Source organism: Alligator sinensis, unplaced genomic scaffold (genome assembly GCF_000455745.1).
Source record: "Alligator sinensis unplaced genomic scaffold, ASM45574v1 scaffold73_1, whole genome shotgun sequence".
Classification (NCBI taxonomy): domain Eukaryota; kingdom Metazoa; phylum Chordata; order Crocodylia; family Alligatoridae; genus Alligator; species Alligator sinensis.
The window spans coordinates 952,224-967,504 of record NW_005841838.1 but is presented as its reverse complement, the minus strand read 5'-3'; the positions used below and the strand labels follow the sequence as shown (position 1 = coordinate 967,504).

The following is a 15,281-nucleotide window of genomic DNA, read 5'->3' as shown; positions in this document are numbered from 1 at the left end:
GGGTTCTGCTTAGGTTGGGAGGTGGGAAGGTTGGGGGGGCTATGGCCAAATTTGGTGTGCCTGCACCCCCCTCTGTAGCCCCAACCCCCAGCGCCACTGCTGCCTGCCATGAGCACAGCCTGGCCCAGTCCCCACCAGGAAGAGCTTGGTGCAGCCCCAGCCCCAGCCTGTATCTGTAGCCTACCCTGCCCTGCCCTGTGCAGATCCAGAGGGGATACGTGCCCCTACCCATGCCTTCCCAGGGTGCATGCAGCGATGGGAGCTGCCCTCTCTTCACCACGCCCCCTGGATGAGACATGGCTCCATCCGCTACCCCTCCCCCAGCTGTGCAGTGCCTGCCCCAGCCCCACTGCTCCCTCAGCGCCGGGACCCCCCCCCCATTCCCCTCCCTCCCTACTCCCCTTCCACCACTACAGACTTACCAGCTGGATGCAGCTGTATTGGAAATCGGTTCAGTATCAGCCAATATGCCTCCTTAAAAATTGGCTATTGGTATTGGCCCCCAAAATCTCTGTTGGTGCACCCCTACTTTTGATACGGTCTCCCACAATGTTCTCGCAGGCAAGCTAAGGAACTATGGGTTGGATGAATGGACTGTAAGGTGGATAGAAAACTGGCTTAAGCATCGGGGTTAGAGGCTAGTAATCAATGGTTCAATGTCTAGTTGGCAGCTGGTATCAAATGGAGTGCCCCAGGGGTCAGTCCTGGGGCTAGTTTTGTTCAGTGTCTTCATCAGTGACCTGGAAGATCGCATAGAGTGCACCCTCAGCAAGTTTGCAGATGGCACCAAGCTGGGGGGGAGTAGTTGATATGCTGGGGGCTGGGCTAGGATTCAGAGTGACCTAGAGTCTAGGTCCTAGACAAATTGGAGGATTAGGCCCAAAGAAATCTCATGAGGTTCAACAGGGACTAGTGCAAAGTCCTGCACTTAGGACAGAACAATCCCATGCAGCAGTACAGGCTGGGCAGCAGCTCTGCGGAAAAGGACCTGGGTGTTGCAGTGGACAATAAGCTGAATACGAACCAACAGTGTGCCCTTGTTGCAAAGAAGGCCAATGGCATCCTGGGCTCCATTGGTAGAAGCGTTGCCAGCAGGTCAAGGGAGATGATTATTCCCCTTTATTCAGCACTGGTGAGGACACATCTGGAGTACTGTGTCCACTTTTGGACCCCCCGCTACAGAAGGGATGTAGACAAATTGGAGAGAGTCCAGAGGGCAACACAAATGGTTAGAGGACTATGGCACATAACTTCTAAGGAAAGGCTGAGGGAACTGAGTTTATTTAATTTGGAGAAGAGAAGACTAAGAGGCGATTTAATAGTAGCCTTCAACTACCTGAAGGGAGGTTCAGAAGAGGATGAAGCTTTTTATTCTCAGTGGTGGCGGATGACAAAACAAGGAGCAACAGTCTCAAGTTGCAGCAAGGGAATTTTAGGTTAGATATTAAGAATAATTTTCTTACTAAGAGGGTAGTAAAACACTGGAGCAGGTTACCCAGAGAGGTGGTGGAATCTTCATCCTTGAAGGTTTTTAAGACCTGGCTAGACAGAGCTTTGGCTGGGATGATGTAGTTGGGGATGGTCCTGCTTTGAGCAGGGGTTTGGGCTAGATGACCTCCTCAGGTCCCTTCCAACCCTAATTTCCTATGATTCTGTGGTCTAGATTATATTTTTTAAAACAGATGGGTTTATTTTTCAGTCAACTCCATGAAATCTGTATCTGAAATCTTCACTTTCCTTCTGTTCCTATTGGGATTTGTATGGTACTCATTACCATAACGTCTGGAACTGAATAGCAATAAATTAAGCTTTGCAACTTCATGAAGTGAAGTATGGTTAAAATCAATTGTATAGTGGGGAAACTGAGCCAAAATCAATTAACATCATTTGGCCAAGGCCAAACACAGAGATACCAGTCTCGCCAGAAAGTAGATCTCCTGGCTCAGTTGTGAACATTAATCCCGAGTCCATCTTTTTCTTCTTTCTATCCTTCCACTGATTGAAACAGTGCTGTCTATCCACCTATGGCTCAATTAAGATATTCAGGTATCAGTAGTGTCTGGATAAACTGGACCATTGGCAGTCACTTTAATGAGTCACTGTAGGCAGATTAGGGTCACACCAGATACCTGTTTCAGTCCTAGTCATCAAGCCAAGGGATGAGGTGGTTTTGTGGTCAGGGTTGATGGTAGATCAGAGCCAGGAGATCCAAACAAGGCAGGGGCAGGGATTATGGCAAGGTTGGGAGTAGGCAGGAGCAAACAGGACCAGAGCTAGATTCAGTTGAGCAAGGCAGAGGTTCAAGGAGCACACACAGGAGTGTTGTTGCTGGGATAAATCCCACAGAAAGTAGGAGGGATTTTATAGTCCCCCTGTCAGGGACTCCCAGTTCTCATAGATTTCTTCTGGTTGCCTGATTTCTCATCATCAGTGTCCTCATGCAAGGGACCAGGCTGGACTAGGGCTGGTGATTGACCAGCTGCCTGGTGGTGCTGTGGTCTTCTTCTGCTTACTGGCTCGGGGTTTGACTTCCAGTGGTCCCCCTGCATGCAGATCAGTGCTGGCTAACTCCATAAAGCAGGGTCCATCCCAGAGTTAAAGCATCTTTTTGATTAAATATATTTTAAAAGATAATTCAAATGTAGGCATACAAATTTCAGTCTCATCTTTTGAAAACAGTGGTTAGATCCAACCTGTAAAACAAATCATTTGTTTTTTCTTGAGCCACCTGCCTCTGTAGGGATTCAGTTTGTTGGCCTGGAGGGGTATGATTTTTGCTTTGGGTGCAGAAAAAACTCAGCAAAATCTCTGAAGAGACTTGAAAATTATGCAAAGCTGTATATTTGTCAGATAGATTTCCTTGTATGGACAAAAAATGAGAGTGGGTCTCAAGAGACTTGGGTTGTGCATTTACCATTTTCTTCTTGTGTGACTGTGAGGAAATTACCTGATCTTTGAACTACTATTTTCCATCCATAAAATGGAGTTAGTACTTCCTGCCTTGCAAAAGTACCATCAATATTCATTTTATGGTGCTATGAATAGAGCTATATGAGGATCATAAGGAAGAGACACTTACCCCCTGCCCCCCCAAAACCCTTTTTATAAAACACCAAGAAAAAGCTTCTAAAGCAACGTGATGTGCAGTATGTTGAGTCTTCAGGCAGCATCAGTGAGTGATGGTGAGTTATCTTCAGTCATTTTACATTCATAACGTTAACTCTAAATCTTAGTAAACAAGTATGAACATTCAGTATGAACTTTTTTTCTCATTAATTATTTTATCAGAAATAGTCATTTGGGGTCTGTTTGGAAGAACTTGATTGGGGAATTATTCCCTTATTCTGTTTGGAAGTTTGACTAAAAAGGCCATTACCAGATTTCCTTCAGTCAGTGCCTTGATAAAGCAATTTATTGGGCTTGGATTTTAAAACCAGTCTAAGAGACCGGCAAAGCTAAAGTTAAGAATCTTACACTCCTTTGGAAACCCAAGTGATGTTGGTATTTATCTTAGTTTTGATTGTTTAGTCCCTTCAGGGCTTTGTGTCACGGTTCAGAATATTGCCATAAACTTTAGAAGGACAACTTTAAATATCTTTTCAGTAGTCTTGCTCCTGATAAAGAAATATTATCTCCTACGAACTACAAAAATATACTTAACTGACCTTGACCAAAGCACTTCTTCCCTTGTTGTCGTTGAGTGGATAAGATTGCTATCGTCACCCAGTGGTTTGGGGGTTACAGAGTTGGTGTTGTTTGTAGGGCCAATTTGCCACAATATTTTTCACTTGCAATAAGTGTTGTGGAAATACTTTGTTTTTCACAGTGGAAGATTTACAGTGAAGAAGATACGTCTGAAGAAGAGCTACGGTGTTGAATTTAAGAATGTTATTTTTGCCATATTCTTTTCTAATATATCTACTTAGTTTGTGGTTCCTAAGAAGTTAGGAGTTCAGGATTATTAGTATAATGAAGCTAGAAGCTGGAAATGAAGAAGCCTTTTAGAGCATCATTTCCCAAGTGTTTTGATTTGTTCAGCTAGGCTCAATCTTTCTGATGAGTACAGAAACAATGATGATCTGTACAGCAGCTGGGCAACATTTTAAGTGATTTTTTTTTTTAGATGGGACTTTTCTACTTCGAAAAATTGACCTGCTAATGGTATCATACTTATGTGCCAATGAGTGTCCTCCTATTTATTTCAGTAGTGATAGTCTGAAAGATTTGTTCTAACAAACATGTGTTTTAAAATATGAATACTATTCTGGGTTTGATCCAGGAAATTATTAATATAGCATAAATAATTTTAATAAAACATGAGGTGCATTATGCAAAAAATGGAAGAAATTTAAGGGGAAAATATGTAACTTTGTGGGATTTCCCTGTAAAATCTGGTCCAGTGGGATTTAGTGACATTTGAGATGTTGCCAAAGACTGAAATCTGGGAAATTGTGTTTAGTTCTGAGACTTCGACATGGAGAATGCAGGGAAGATTGTACCTTTATAGACTAACTAAATAGGATATATATATAGAAAAAGAGTGCACAAGCTTTTGTGGACCGAAGTTCATTTCTTCAGATGCAGAGTCTTAATCATCTGGCAGTGCTTTGTAGCTCTCCTCTGCTCTATTCCTTTTGTTCATTCCATGGTTTTTTAAGTTAGACCATTGCCTCTCTGGTTGTGTGGTTGTTATATAGAAACTGGCACATGGGGCTTTGCTTGTGATTTAGGACTTCTGGGACATAATGTAACATAAATAATAGAGAGATGGGGACATGCATCTACTTTGGCCATGAGTAAGAGAACAGAGTTCACATTATATTGCAAATGAGTTGGATGCCCTTGTTTGGACAGTCCCCACATTTTATATTATGTCAGTAGTGTAGAGAGCACAGGAGTAAGATAAAGTGGATAAAGTTCTGGCACAGATTATTTTTTTAAAGTTAATATCTCTGTGGGTCATCCACTATTTTCTCATGCTTCCCTCTGGCCCCCGATTGAAAAAAAAATACAGGGGAAGTACAGAATTTAGCAATTTGCTATCATATGCTGCCAGAGAGGGAAAAAAATCTGCCTTTACAAGTAGAAGCATGTGTTTGTTTAAATGTTTGTACTGTCACTAATAGGAAGGTTTGTGTCACGTTGGATGTTATTAGAATAAGAATTTTATTTTTAGAATTGTAGGGCTAGAAGGGACCTCAGAAGGTCATCTAGTCCAACCCCTTGCTCAAGACTGGATCATCCCTGATGAAATCATCCCAGCTAAGTCTTGTTTTTTTCAGTTTTGCTTTAGGGTTCATTAGAGAATTTATGATGGCTGAGCTACTTCTGAGGATGCACATACCCTACCAAAAAAAGACAATTACAGGCCTGTTTAATTTTCACCCTTTCATGAGGATACCTTGACTTCTTAAGTGCAAGCTTGCCCAGATCACTTGGAAGAAAGTGTAGAAAATCCTATTGCTTTGACAATGTTGTACTGATCCGTGCCACATATTGAGCCCATTTGCATCAGGACTGACACTGACAAATGTATAAAATTGCAGCTGTGTCTAAAGAATGCAACCCCTCAAAAAAGCCCCAGAATAAATTTCCAACAGTGCATCGGTGCTCTTGAGAGTGGAGTGTGAAAAGTTCAGGCTGTTGCTTAATGGAACATATCTATCCCCTCTCTTCTTTTTACTCTCTTGACACCAGGAGCAATTAAACAGAAAAGGTTTTGTTCCCTGGTGTCTTCATTTTAAAGAGGCCACTTTAATTTTATACTTTAGTTTCAACAAGAGCTAATGGGAAATGGAAACTTGTCATTGACAGCAAGAATGTTTCTCTCTCAAATGTCACCCAAAGGATTCACTACATAATTCATGAGATAAGAATTGTGGGCGTCTGAGCAGGGTGAGAGTTGGGCTTCATTGTATAGTTTGAACAATATTCTATTCCAGTTAGAATAGGTTTTTAGTCTTAAATGCAACCTCCTGGGTGCATCTACATGTGAAAGTTGGGTTTTTGGTTGTAGCCGTGTTGGTTTAAGGACATAGGCAGGCAAGGTTCTTTGAGAAGATGTGATATCTTTTATTAGACCAACTGAGTAGTTGGAAAAAAATTCTTGGCAAGCTTCTGGGCGCAGTCACCCTTCTTTAGGCATGGAGAGTCTGCTGTTTTGAGACCCCAAGAAGTGAAAGAAGCTAAAAGAGTGGCAGGATGTCAGTGAAAATGTAAATAGGTAGAATTAGAAAGACAAAAGGTGAGGCAGAGGGGGGAAGGGGAGGGAGAAGAGAACAAGGAAAAAAAGGTGTTCAGTGTAGAGTACAAGGTAGAAAAGAGGCTGTCAGGGAGGTGCCTGGTGGATTAGATGTCAGGCAGGTTGCAGTGTGTCATAAAACTAATGTCTACATTGAGTCCATGATTTTTTGTATCCAGTAAATTTATTAAGTGAATTACGCAGGCTCGTCTACAGAAGGTGTTTTGTAAGTTCCCCATGAGGATTAGAACTGAGAGACTGGAGAGGAAGTGATTGTCCTGTGAGAAGTGAAGTCCTGTGAGAAGTGAGGTAGTTGGGTATTCTTGTCTTTGGTAGATTTTCAGTGTGCATTCATTCTGGTGCGCAGTTGTTTGGTTTCTCCAACATATTTTCCCTCGGGGCATTTGGTGCACTGGATGAGATATATAACATTTCTGGGGGTGCAGCTGTAAGATCCAGGAATGCTGATGGCTCTGTTATGGGGTGTAATAATTGTGGGGGTGGTGGAGATGTGTTGGCAGGTTTTGCATTTCTTGTCTTGGCATGGTCTGGATCCATTTATAGATGTGGTTTGGGTGATAGGGAGTTTGCTTCTGGTGATGAGGTTAGCGAGGTTTGGTGCTTGTTTGAAGGCTTGGATGAGTGGTTCTGGAAAGATCTCTTTAAGAATTGGGTCTTCTTCTAGGAGGGGTTGCAATTGTTTCAGGATTTTCCGTATAGGTTCCAGGGAAGGGTGATATGCCATAACTAATGGTGTGCGATTTGTGAAGATTTTCTTTTTATACTGCAGTAAATCTTCACGTGGTATCCGTGTGGCTCTTTCAAAAGTGCAGTCTGTCTCTCTGGATGAGTGTCCTTGTTGACTGAAGGTCCTTTTGAGATTAGTGAGGTGATGGTCACAGGTATTCTCGCTGCAGATTCAGTGGTATTGGAGAGCTTGGCTGTATATTACAGCTTTCTTGGTGTATTTGGGGTGATTGCTGGTTTTGTGTAGATATGTATGTTGGTCTGTGGGTTTCTTATATATGGTCGTTTGAATGTTACCATCTTGGATATTGATCATGTTGTTCAAAAAGGAAATGCTGGTGTTAGAGTATTCAAGTGATAGTCTGATGGAGGGGTGATGATTGTTGAATTTTTGGTGGAAATCAGTCGGAGACTACAGGGTTTGGATGAAGTTCTTGAGGAAGTCTTCTTCTAGGTGAGCCATAAAAAGGTTGGCATATTGTGGGGCCACCGTTCCATGGTGTCCTGAGGTCTGTACTCTGAGTTATGACCTTGTTCTTGTAGATATCTGAGACGGGCTGGATGCCATCCTGATGTGGGACGTTGGTGTATAGGCTAGTGACATCTATGGTGGCTAGGAGGGTATTGCTGGGAAGGTGGTCTATATTTTTAAGTTTTTGCAGAAAATCAGTTGTATCTTGGATGAAACTCGGTCTTTGGGTGACTAGAGGTTTTAAGATAGATTTGGTGAAGCCTGGTATTTCTTCAGTTAGGGTTCCATGGTTTGAAAAGGGAGAAGGTAAAAAGTCCCTGGATTGGGTAGAGGAGGGATCATGGTTTGAAGTTTTTCTTGCAGTTCCGATGGAAATGCTGTGATGGTAGTTCTGAGTTTTGAGGAGAAAAGGGGAGTAGGATCTTCCTCTAGTTCAATTTGTTTTATTGTTTTATTTGTGGGCAATTATTTTGAGCAGAGGGCCACTTACTGAGTTTTGGCAAGCCATTGAGGGCCGCATGACAGGCAGTCCAGGGCAGATAAATATTAATTTTCTAAACTTTTTAGGGGCGCTGCGGGCTGGATAGAATGGCCTGGCGGGTCGTATCCAGCCCCCAGGCCGCATTTTGCCCACCCCTGCCCTAGGTTTTTATAGTACATAGTGTCAAAGAGTTGTCTGTTGGCTTCTTTTATGTAGTCTTCATGGTTAAGGATAACTAGAGCTCCTCCTTTTATCTGCTGGTTTTATTACTATTTGGTGGTTGGATCTATGACCCTTCTTTCTGAGAGGGAGAGGTTGTTATAGTGGTGTTCCTTGCTGAGTATTTCTTTGTTCATTCTTTCTCTGAAGCAGTCAATGTAGTGATTGAGGTTTGAATTTTATCCACTGTTAGGTGTCCAATCTGAGGTTTTTCTGGATTTTTGAATGTTGATTTTTTTTTTCAGTGTTGTCACCAGATAAATTATTTTGGTTGTAGAAACATTCCTTCAGACGGAAGTGTCGAAAAAATTCTTCTAGCTCTCTACACTGTAGTATTTTATTTGAGTGTTTTTCTGAACAGAAAGTAAGGGCTTTGGAAAGGACAGATTTTTCAGCTTTGGTAAGTGTGTGCTTCGAGAGATTGATAATATTAGGGGTTTGATTGGTTCCTTCTGTTTTGTTGGGTATGATGTTGGAGTGTTGTACAGTATTGGTGGTGTTCTTCTGAGGATTGTTTTGTGGCTGGGAAAGTTGCTCTTGTAGTAATTGGTTCCATTTCTTCTTTTTGTGTTGGATGGATTCTGTAATAAATCTTTGTAGCCTTGCTGTGTATGTTATATAATGTTTGGGGAAATATCCGGATTCTTGTAGGTGCTTGTAGCATGTGTTGACTTTTTGCTTGAGGTGATTTCTTTTGGAGTAGAGTATGTGAAGGAGATGGTCTCTAAGTTTTTTCTGAAGATCTCCTGCAGAACTGTGCAGCATATTTGGAGTTGTGTGTGATGATGGTTAGAAGATTGTAGATGTTCAGTCCTTTGGGAATGCAGCTGTGTTCCTTGCAGAGGCTTAAAGTAGCTGTCGCTGTTGAGGTTAGCTTCTTTTTTTCTTCATGTTCTGAGGTTATTAAGGTGACACAATAAACTCCAGAGCTGTTCAAGCTGAAATCAACTGCTCTCGTGTCCAGTGTCTACGCTTGTGCCTGGTACAGCAGCAATTTGAGCCAGTCTCACTTTAGGTGCCTAAGTCCAAGAATGCTCAAGTGCCCCAGTTGTATAAAAGAATGGGAATCATTACCACTTCCCCTGTGTTTGGGACAAGAGGCACGGCTCCTGCTGCATTTTTGAAAGTAACAATGTGGGGCTCATATTTTTAGGAAAGAAGGGTTCCAGGCTGTGAATCCTGATCTGATGCAAGCACCAAAGACCCTGATAGGAACAGGATTTAAGATGTACACTTATTAGTGTTTCCTGTTACCTGATTTACGTGGCAACTACGTCTATCTTGAAGGGCTTTTTCTTTTTTCAAATAAAGCTTTAGGCAAGAATTTAGGGATGCACACATCTTCTCTTACCCCAACTAACCTGTCAAGTGAGTCAAGCCAAGCTGCACTGATAACAAGCAGCAAGTCTGAGACAACATGCTTCCATTGGATTTCCTAATACAGTTTGTGAGAATTGTATGATCAAAAATAGACTCACTGACGCATGACAATATCCTTGGCCCATACTTTTAGTTGTGAAGGAATGTGTCATTTCCTGCAGCCTTACGCCAAAAAACTAAATATTTTTGGCATAAGGGTGCAGGAAATGGCACATTATTTCACAACTAAAAGTATGGGCTTTACAAAAAAATCTGTCATGTACTAAATTAGAATATTTTTTCTCTCTGTAGATATTACTTAAGCTTCAGAAATGTCTTCTGAACCCACACCTACAGCTCCGGAGCAGTCCCCCACTTCTCCACCGTCTCCAGGCTCTCTTCGTATTCCTGAACACCGCAGAACAAGGGACCGCTCTCCATCTCCCATGCGAGGTTACCTTATTCCCAGTCCTCTTCCAACCCGACGGACCAGGACATTTTCAGCGTGAGTATGAGAGGAACAGAAGAGGAAGGGAAAAATTCTCCTCTTCTCATTGAATCTCTTAATAGTTGTGACCAAGTTTTTGCTTGTTTGGGCAAGTTGATCACTACAGAATTGAAGGGCAATTAGCGAGTAGTTCTTAAAGATGCATTAGTATTTCATCATCATCCAACTCCACTTACTATTAGTTTCATTTTCTCATAAATTCTCTACAATATGAGCCCGAAGTGCACTTCAATTTTTTTCCTTTCTGAGAAGTCCAATGATTTTTATATTGAAAAGCATCTCCTATTCTGTGTCCAGAATCATCTGAATTCAGTTCCTCCCTGCCCACCCAGTATTCATCTCTGCAGACACTTGATCCAATGATCTCTGGAGCTGTTTGACATTCCTAGTGGCATGTCCTTCTTTGATGTTGTCTCTTGTCCTGTCATACCTTGGAATAGGTTAGGAATAACTTACACAGGCCCCAAGAAAGTTTGGTGGTTAATTGGAGCCATTTGGACCTCAGTCTAATTCTGATTTTCAGGGTAATGTAGTACAGGTGCACCGCTATATCAGTCCATATCATATCGGTACCAATAAAAGGAAAATTGACATTATTGGGAATCGGCTTTTTTTGGCTGATGTGGCCAGTAAGATCGCCAATAAATGCTGCGTGCATGCACGCAGCTGTAGTATGCACGTGGCAACAAATGCAGTCTGACAGCTTGGAGAGCAGTGTCTGGCTGGTAAGTCTGTTGGGCAGAAGAGGTGTGTGTGTGTGTGTGTGGGGGGGGGGGGGGGGGGGGGGGGCAGATCGAGGCCACCAGAGTGAGGGAGGGAGTGGGGTTGGGGCAGGTGCTGTACAGCTGGGGTGGAGGGCAGGGCACGGGACAGAGCTGCAGATTGTCCAGGGAGGGGTCCCACCATTGTGCACACCCCTGGGGAAGGCATGGGGGGGGCATGTGCCCCCTGGATCTGTGGATGGGGCAAGGGTGGGCTGCCACTGTGGGCTAGGTTGTAGGCTGAACTGAGCTCTTCCTGGTGGCTGGGCTGGACCAGGGCTGTGCTTGGGGCAGGCAGCAGCAGCAGCCCTGGGAGGGGAGCCATGGTGGGGCTACAGCAAATTTTGGGGTGGCCTTAGCCCCCCTCTTAGCCCCTCTCCCAGCACCGCCGCTGCCGCCTGCCCCTCCAGGCCCATTGGTATTGGCCCAAAAAATCTTTATCGTGCACCCCTATAATCTACTGCTCTACAGCTTTGCAGGCTGCTTTTTTTTTTAAACCCATGTAACAGCGCTTGCACAAATTCAAATTTTAATGGTTTCATTTGAAAGAATACAGTCCCTTTCTAAGGTGTACAAACTGTAAGCACAGTATTGTTGAGTTCATTTGGATACTGAATGTCTTTATGAGGCTTTCATACACAGTTTGTGTCATGTTTTGAGTTACTTGGTCCCTCATCTCCAGTACATTCTGACTTGTACTGTTTTCTTGATCCTTGTTCCCTCTGCAATGCAGACCTCCTGAGCATTTTCCCAAGACAAGACTCGTTTGGTGACCTCATGAAATAAATATTGCAGGAGCTTCTTTCCAAAGAGCTCACAAGCTAGCTATTTTGGCTGAGTACCTGTGATAAAAAACAAATCTTACCAGCAGGCCACGATCGAACCCTGTTGAAAGCAATAGAAATCTTGTCATTAACTTTGAAGAGCTGAAAGACAGCCAGGGTCTGCCATGCAGAATAAAAAGACTACACTTGCAAGGCTTTGTTTTTTCAACTTCTCAGTGTTTCAAGTGTTTCTGTATTTAGCCAACTTGACCTGTTTGTCCTGTGTGTTTTCCTACTGTGACGTAGTTAGCCATGTTAATCTGAAGTCAAGTAGAAGACGGTATAGATTTGCACCTTATAGACTAACAAAAATAGATATATAGCACGAGCTTTTGTCAACTGCAGCTCACTTCATCAATTGCAATTGCTTCCTCTTTTAAAAAGTGCTGCTGCTCACCTCTCATGTAAAATCTTACAGGATAGAACACTTTCCCAAGAAGTAGAAGCCCTGGATTAAATGGCATTCTCAGCCTGAAGAGATTCAAACCCTTATCTTTCATCTCCTTGGAGAATAGTAATCACTGTGATACAAACTGTTTGGGATGGGAGTTTCCTGTTGAAGCTCAGCTAAGATTTGTGGGGCCAGGAAGAAAGAGCACAAAAGGGGGCCTTCATTCTGTAGCCCAGTGGGAGTGGAGCCCAAGTTCCTGCCCCTGCTTCCTGAATTGCTTATTCATTTTACAATAAATAGTCAGTTAACAAAACCCAGATCAAGCTCTTAGGCAGCCTTTGGAGCTACAAATCTGAATGGCTAATAGACACAATTTTTCCTCTTGGGCATGTTTTAAGATTCTCTTCCCCTTTTTCCCTACTCATGGGGCTTGTGATTCAAATATGGGATTCAGGAACAGGGCAGATTTTTTGGGTGACTTCAGTCCATGTCCAACTAATATCATACATTTCAAGATGCCTGTATCCAAGTGGCGATATGAATGACTTACTGAGGGTTGGCCCTGGAGAGCCATAATCGAACACAGCCCACAGCTCTGAAATGAGCATGTCAGAGAAACAGCAATGTAGTTGAGTTTGGGAGAGCAAAAGCAGAGCATTGATAAGCATGGCAATGTCCCTTCCCACAAATTTTGGATTAGATTCCACAGGGGAGCAGTACAGAAATCAAAGCTATGCTGCCAGGTGGAAAACGCAGAAGTGTTAGCACTAGGTCAGGCTTCATAGGCAGCTGCTTCCCTGTTTAATAGTAGCTATACCTTTTCAATCACATCAGTGCTTTCATCTCCCTCAGGTCTCACAGAACTTGTATACTTCAGCTGTTATCTTGCCTTTCCACTATGCTTTTACATAAGATCACAGTTTTTTTCCTGCTGTGTTATTTGTTTTCTTTCTTTCTTCCTATAGTCCTTTACTTGCTGAAAGCCAGATGTTAGGCATGTCACCTACAGAACCAGATCCAAAGCATCAGCTAGGCGCATAAGGCAGGACTTGTGTGGAATTTAAGTACCTGAGCCCAGAAATAACATTTGGAAACCCCTACTCACCTGTCCCTTAATTTTGGAGGTACCTGAAGTCCATACAGTACATACTTCAGTTCTTGATCTTGTCATTTCCCAGGCACCTGAAGTTCTGGGCAAGTATAAAAGAATCTCCATTTTGACAGGGCAGAGCTTGGTGCCTGGTGTGTGTGGACCCAGTGGAGCTCCAGAAATTAAGCATTTCAGTCTCTTTCCTGGGAGGGGCTTCAGCTCCTGATGGGTTGGACTTCATACACAGTGCGGTGGTGGCACTCGTTTATACAGTAACCTAGGGCAGTGGTTCCCAACCCCATTTGGGTTTGCAACATCAGAAGAAGAGATCACAATAAACAGGGATTCAGGTTTTCCATTTGCTGCAAAAAACCTCGGATTTTCTCCTTTAAAGGAGAAAAATGTGAGTTGCTCCCTGCCAGCTGGCAGAGGTCCAGCCTGCAAGGGGCTGCATGGGGCTAGGAGGAGTGGCTGGGGGCGATCGGAAGCAGGGGGTGCCGCGTGCAGCAGTGGAGAGCAGCTCCCTCCAGGTAAGTCTATGGGGAGGGTGGGGTGGGCACATGCGATGTTTTGAGTGGGTGGGGGGAGCACAGGCAACGCGGTGGGAGGGGCATGGGGGACAGGCCATGCTACCACGGGGAAAGGGGTTTGGTGGGGGAGAGCTGGGCTCTGTGCTCTGCTCTGGCCACAGCAGCTTCTGCCTCCTGTGAGCTGCAGGCACTGGACCTGGGGCACCTGGGGTGGGGTGGGGGGCTGCGGGTTGGGAGTGAGGCACACCAACAAGGCTAGGGGGCTGTGGGTCAGAAGTGAGGGGCACTGGCAAGTCCAGGAGTGGGTGAGGAGTGAGGGGTACCTGGGGGGAGAGGGGCTGCAGACTGGGAGTGAGAAGCCATGCTGAAGAAATGGGGCCATGCTGAGGAAAGGTTTGGGAAGTGCTGACCTAGAGTCTAGGGAAGTCATCCAACTCTAGGAGACCCAGGTTCATTTCCTTCCTTTGTCTGAGTGAATTCAAACTCACATCAAGGTTGTACCAGTTTTAAAAGGTTTGTGAGGTCCTAGGTAAAGTGTGTGCATTTTTGACAGTGAATGTTAAAGCAGTTGGCATAGAGGGGTGTGTTAATTGATGTATGACTGAACGGACTATGATGGTAGTTTGTTTGGCCTTTTCTAGCTCTTCTTTTGATGAAAGCTGATGTGTAACTATTGAATGTGACTTCCTTATTTGTATCCCTCTCTCTTTGCAGAACTGTGAGGGCCTCTGAAGGTCCTGTCTATAAAGGAGTCTGCAAATGCTTCTGTCGTTCCAAAGGCCATGGCTTCCTTACTCCTGCAGATGGAGGGCCAGACATCTTTGTACACATTTCTGAGTGAGTCTCTAAAGTCAGAGGGAAGAGGCCATAAAGTAAATCAAACTTGCATTCCATGGGTTTTTTTAAAATTTTGCTCAGATAATAAAGGAAAATAGGTTGTAATGTGCCATCCTAATCTCAGTAAGGAACAGTTACACAAATGCATTGACAGTAATCTAAGCTGCTTGCTTGCTTATTTTGTTTTCCCAGCACTACTGTAAATGTGTCGAATGTAAGGCCGGAAGGGGCTGTCTGATCATTTAATTCAGAGGTTCTCAACCGTTGTAAACTTGAGGTTCCTTCTGTAATTCTCTGAAATTAGCAGCACCTTGGTTAAGAAACACTGTTGTACTGCCTCAGTTTACCCAGTTTATCAGGTAAACCTAATGCAAACAGGAGTGCCCCCTCCTGCCACAGCTGCTTCACAGTCCGGCCCTGTCTGCACCTTCTGGAAACAGTGTCATGTGAGACAGGTTCACCTGCTTGTGGCAGTACCCTTGAAAGGGTCTCACAGTACTGTGGGTGCTTTGGTACCCTAGTTGAGAATCAACTGATCTAATTTGACTTTTTATATTACAAGCCATTAAATGGCCCATGTTACCCCTGTATTGAGCCCAATACTTGTGCTTTACTAAAAATATAGTTTTCAGCCTTGATTTTTAAAACAAATGTTCTTGATGGAGAAACTACTCCATTTTCCTTCTCACATGTTGCAATGGTTAATCACCCTGACTTTTCTATCATCATCCTACTTCTTTCCAAATACAGAACAGAAATAAATATTAAATACTTCTTCCTTTTGTGCATCATTATCATCAATTTTATCATCAACACCTACT

The 15,281-nt window shown here is 43.6% G+C and overlaps 1 protein-coding gene across 2 annotated transcripts in view; it reads left to right on the top strand.

Moving 5' to 3' along the window:
* CARHSP1 (calcium regulated heat stable protein 1) overlaps positions 1–15,281 on the top strand; it is a 60,010-nt gene that overhangs the window by 21,788 nt on the left and 22,941 nt on the right. Inside the window, exons 1-3 of one of the 2 annotated variants that reach the window (XM_006015495.3) lie at positions 3,056–3,182; positions 9,832–10,024; positions 14,338–14,460. In XM_006015495.3, coding sequence (XP_006015557.1) covers positions 9,852–10,024; positions 14,338–14,460 — 296 coding nt within the window. In that variant the 5' untranslated portion in view covers positions 3,056–3,182; positions 9,832–9,851. Of the gene's footprint in view, positions 1–3,055; positions 3,183–9,831; positions 10,025–14,337; positions 14,461–15,281 lie in introns of those variants that run through there. The other variant, XM_025203125.1, reaches the window with a different exon arrangement.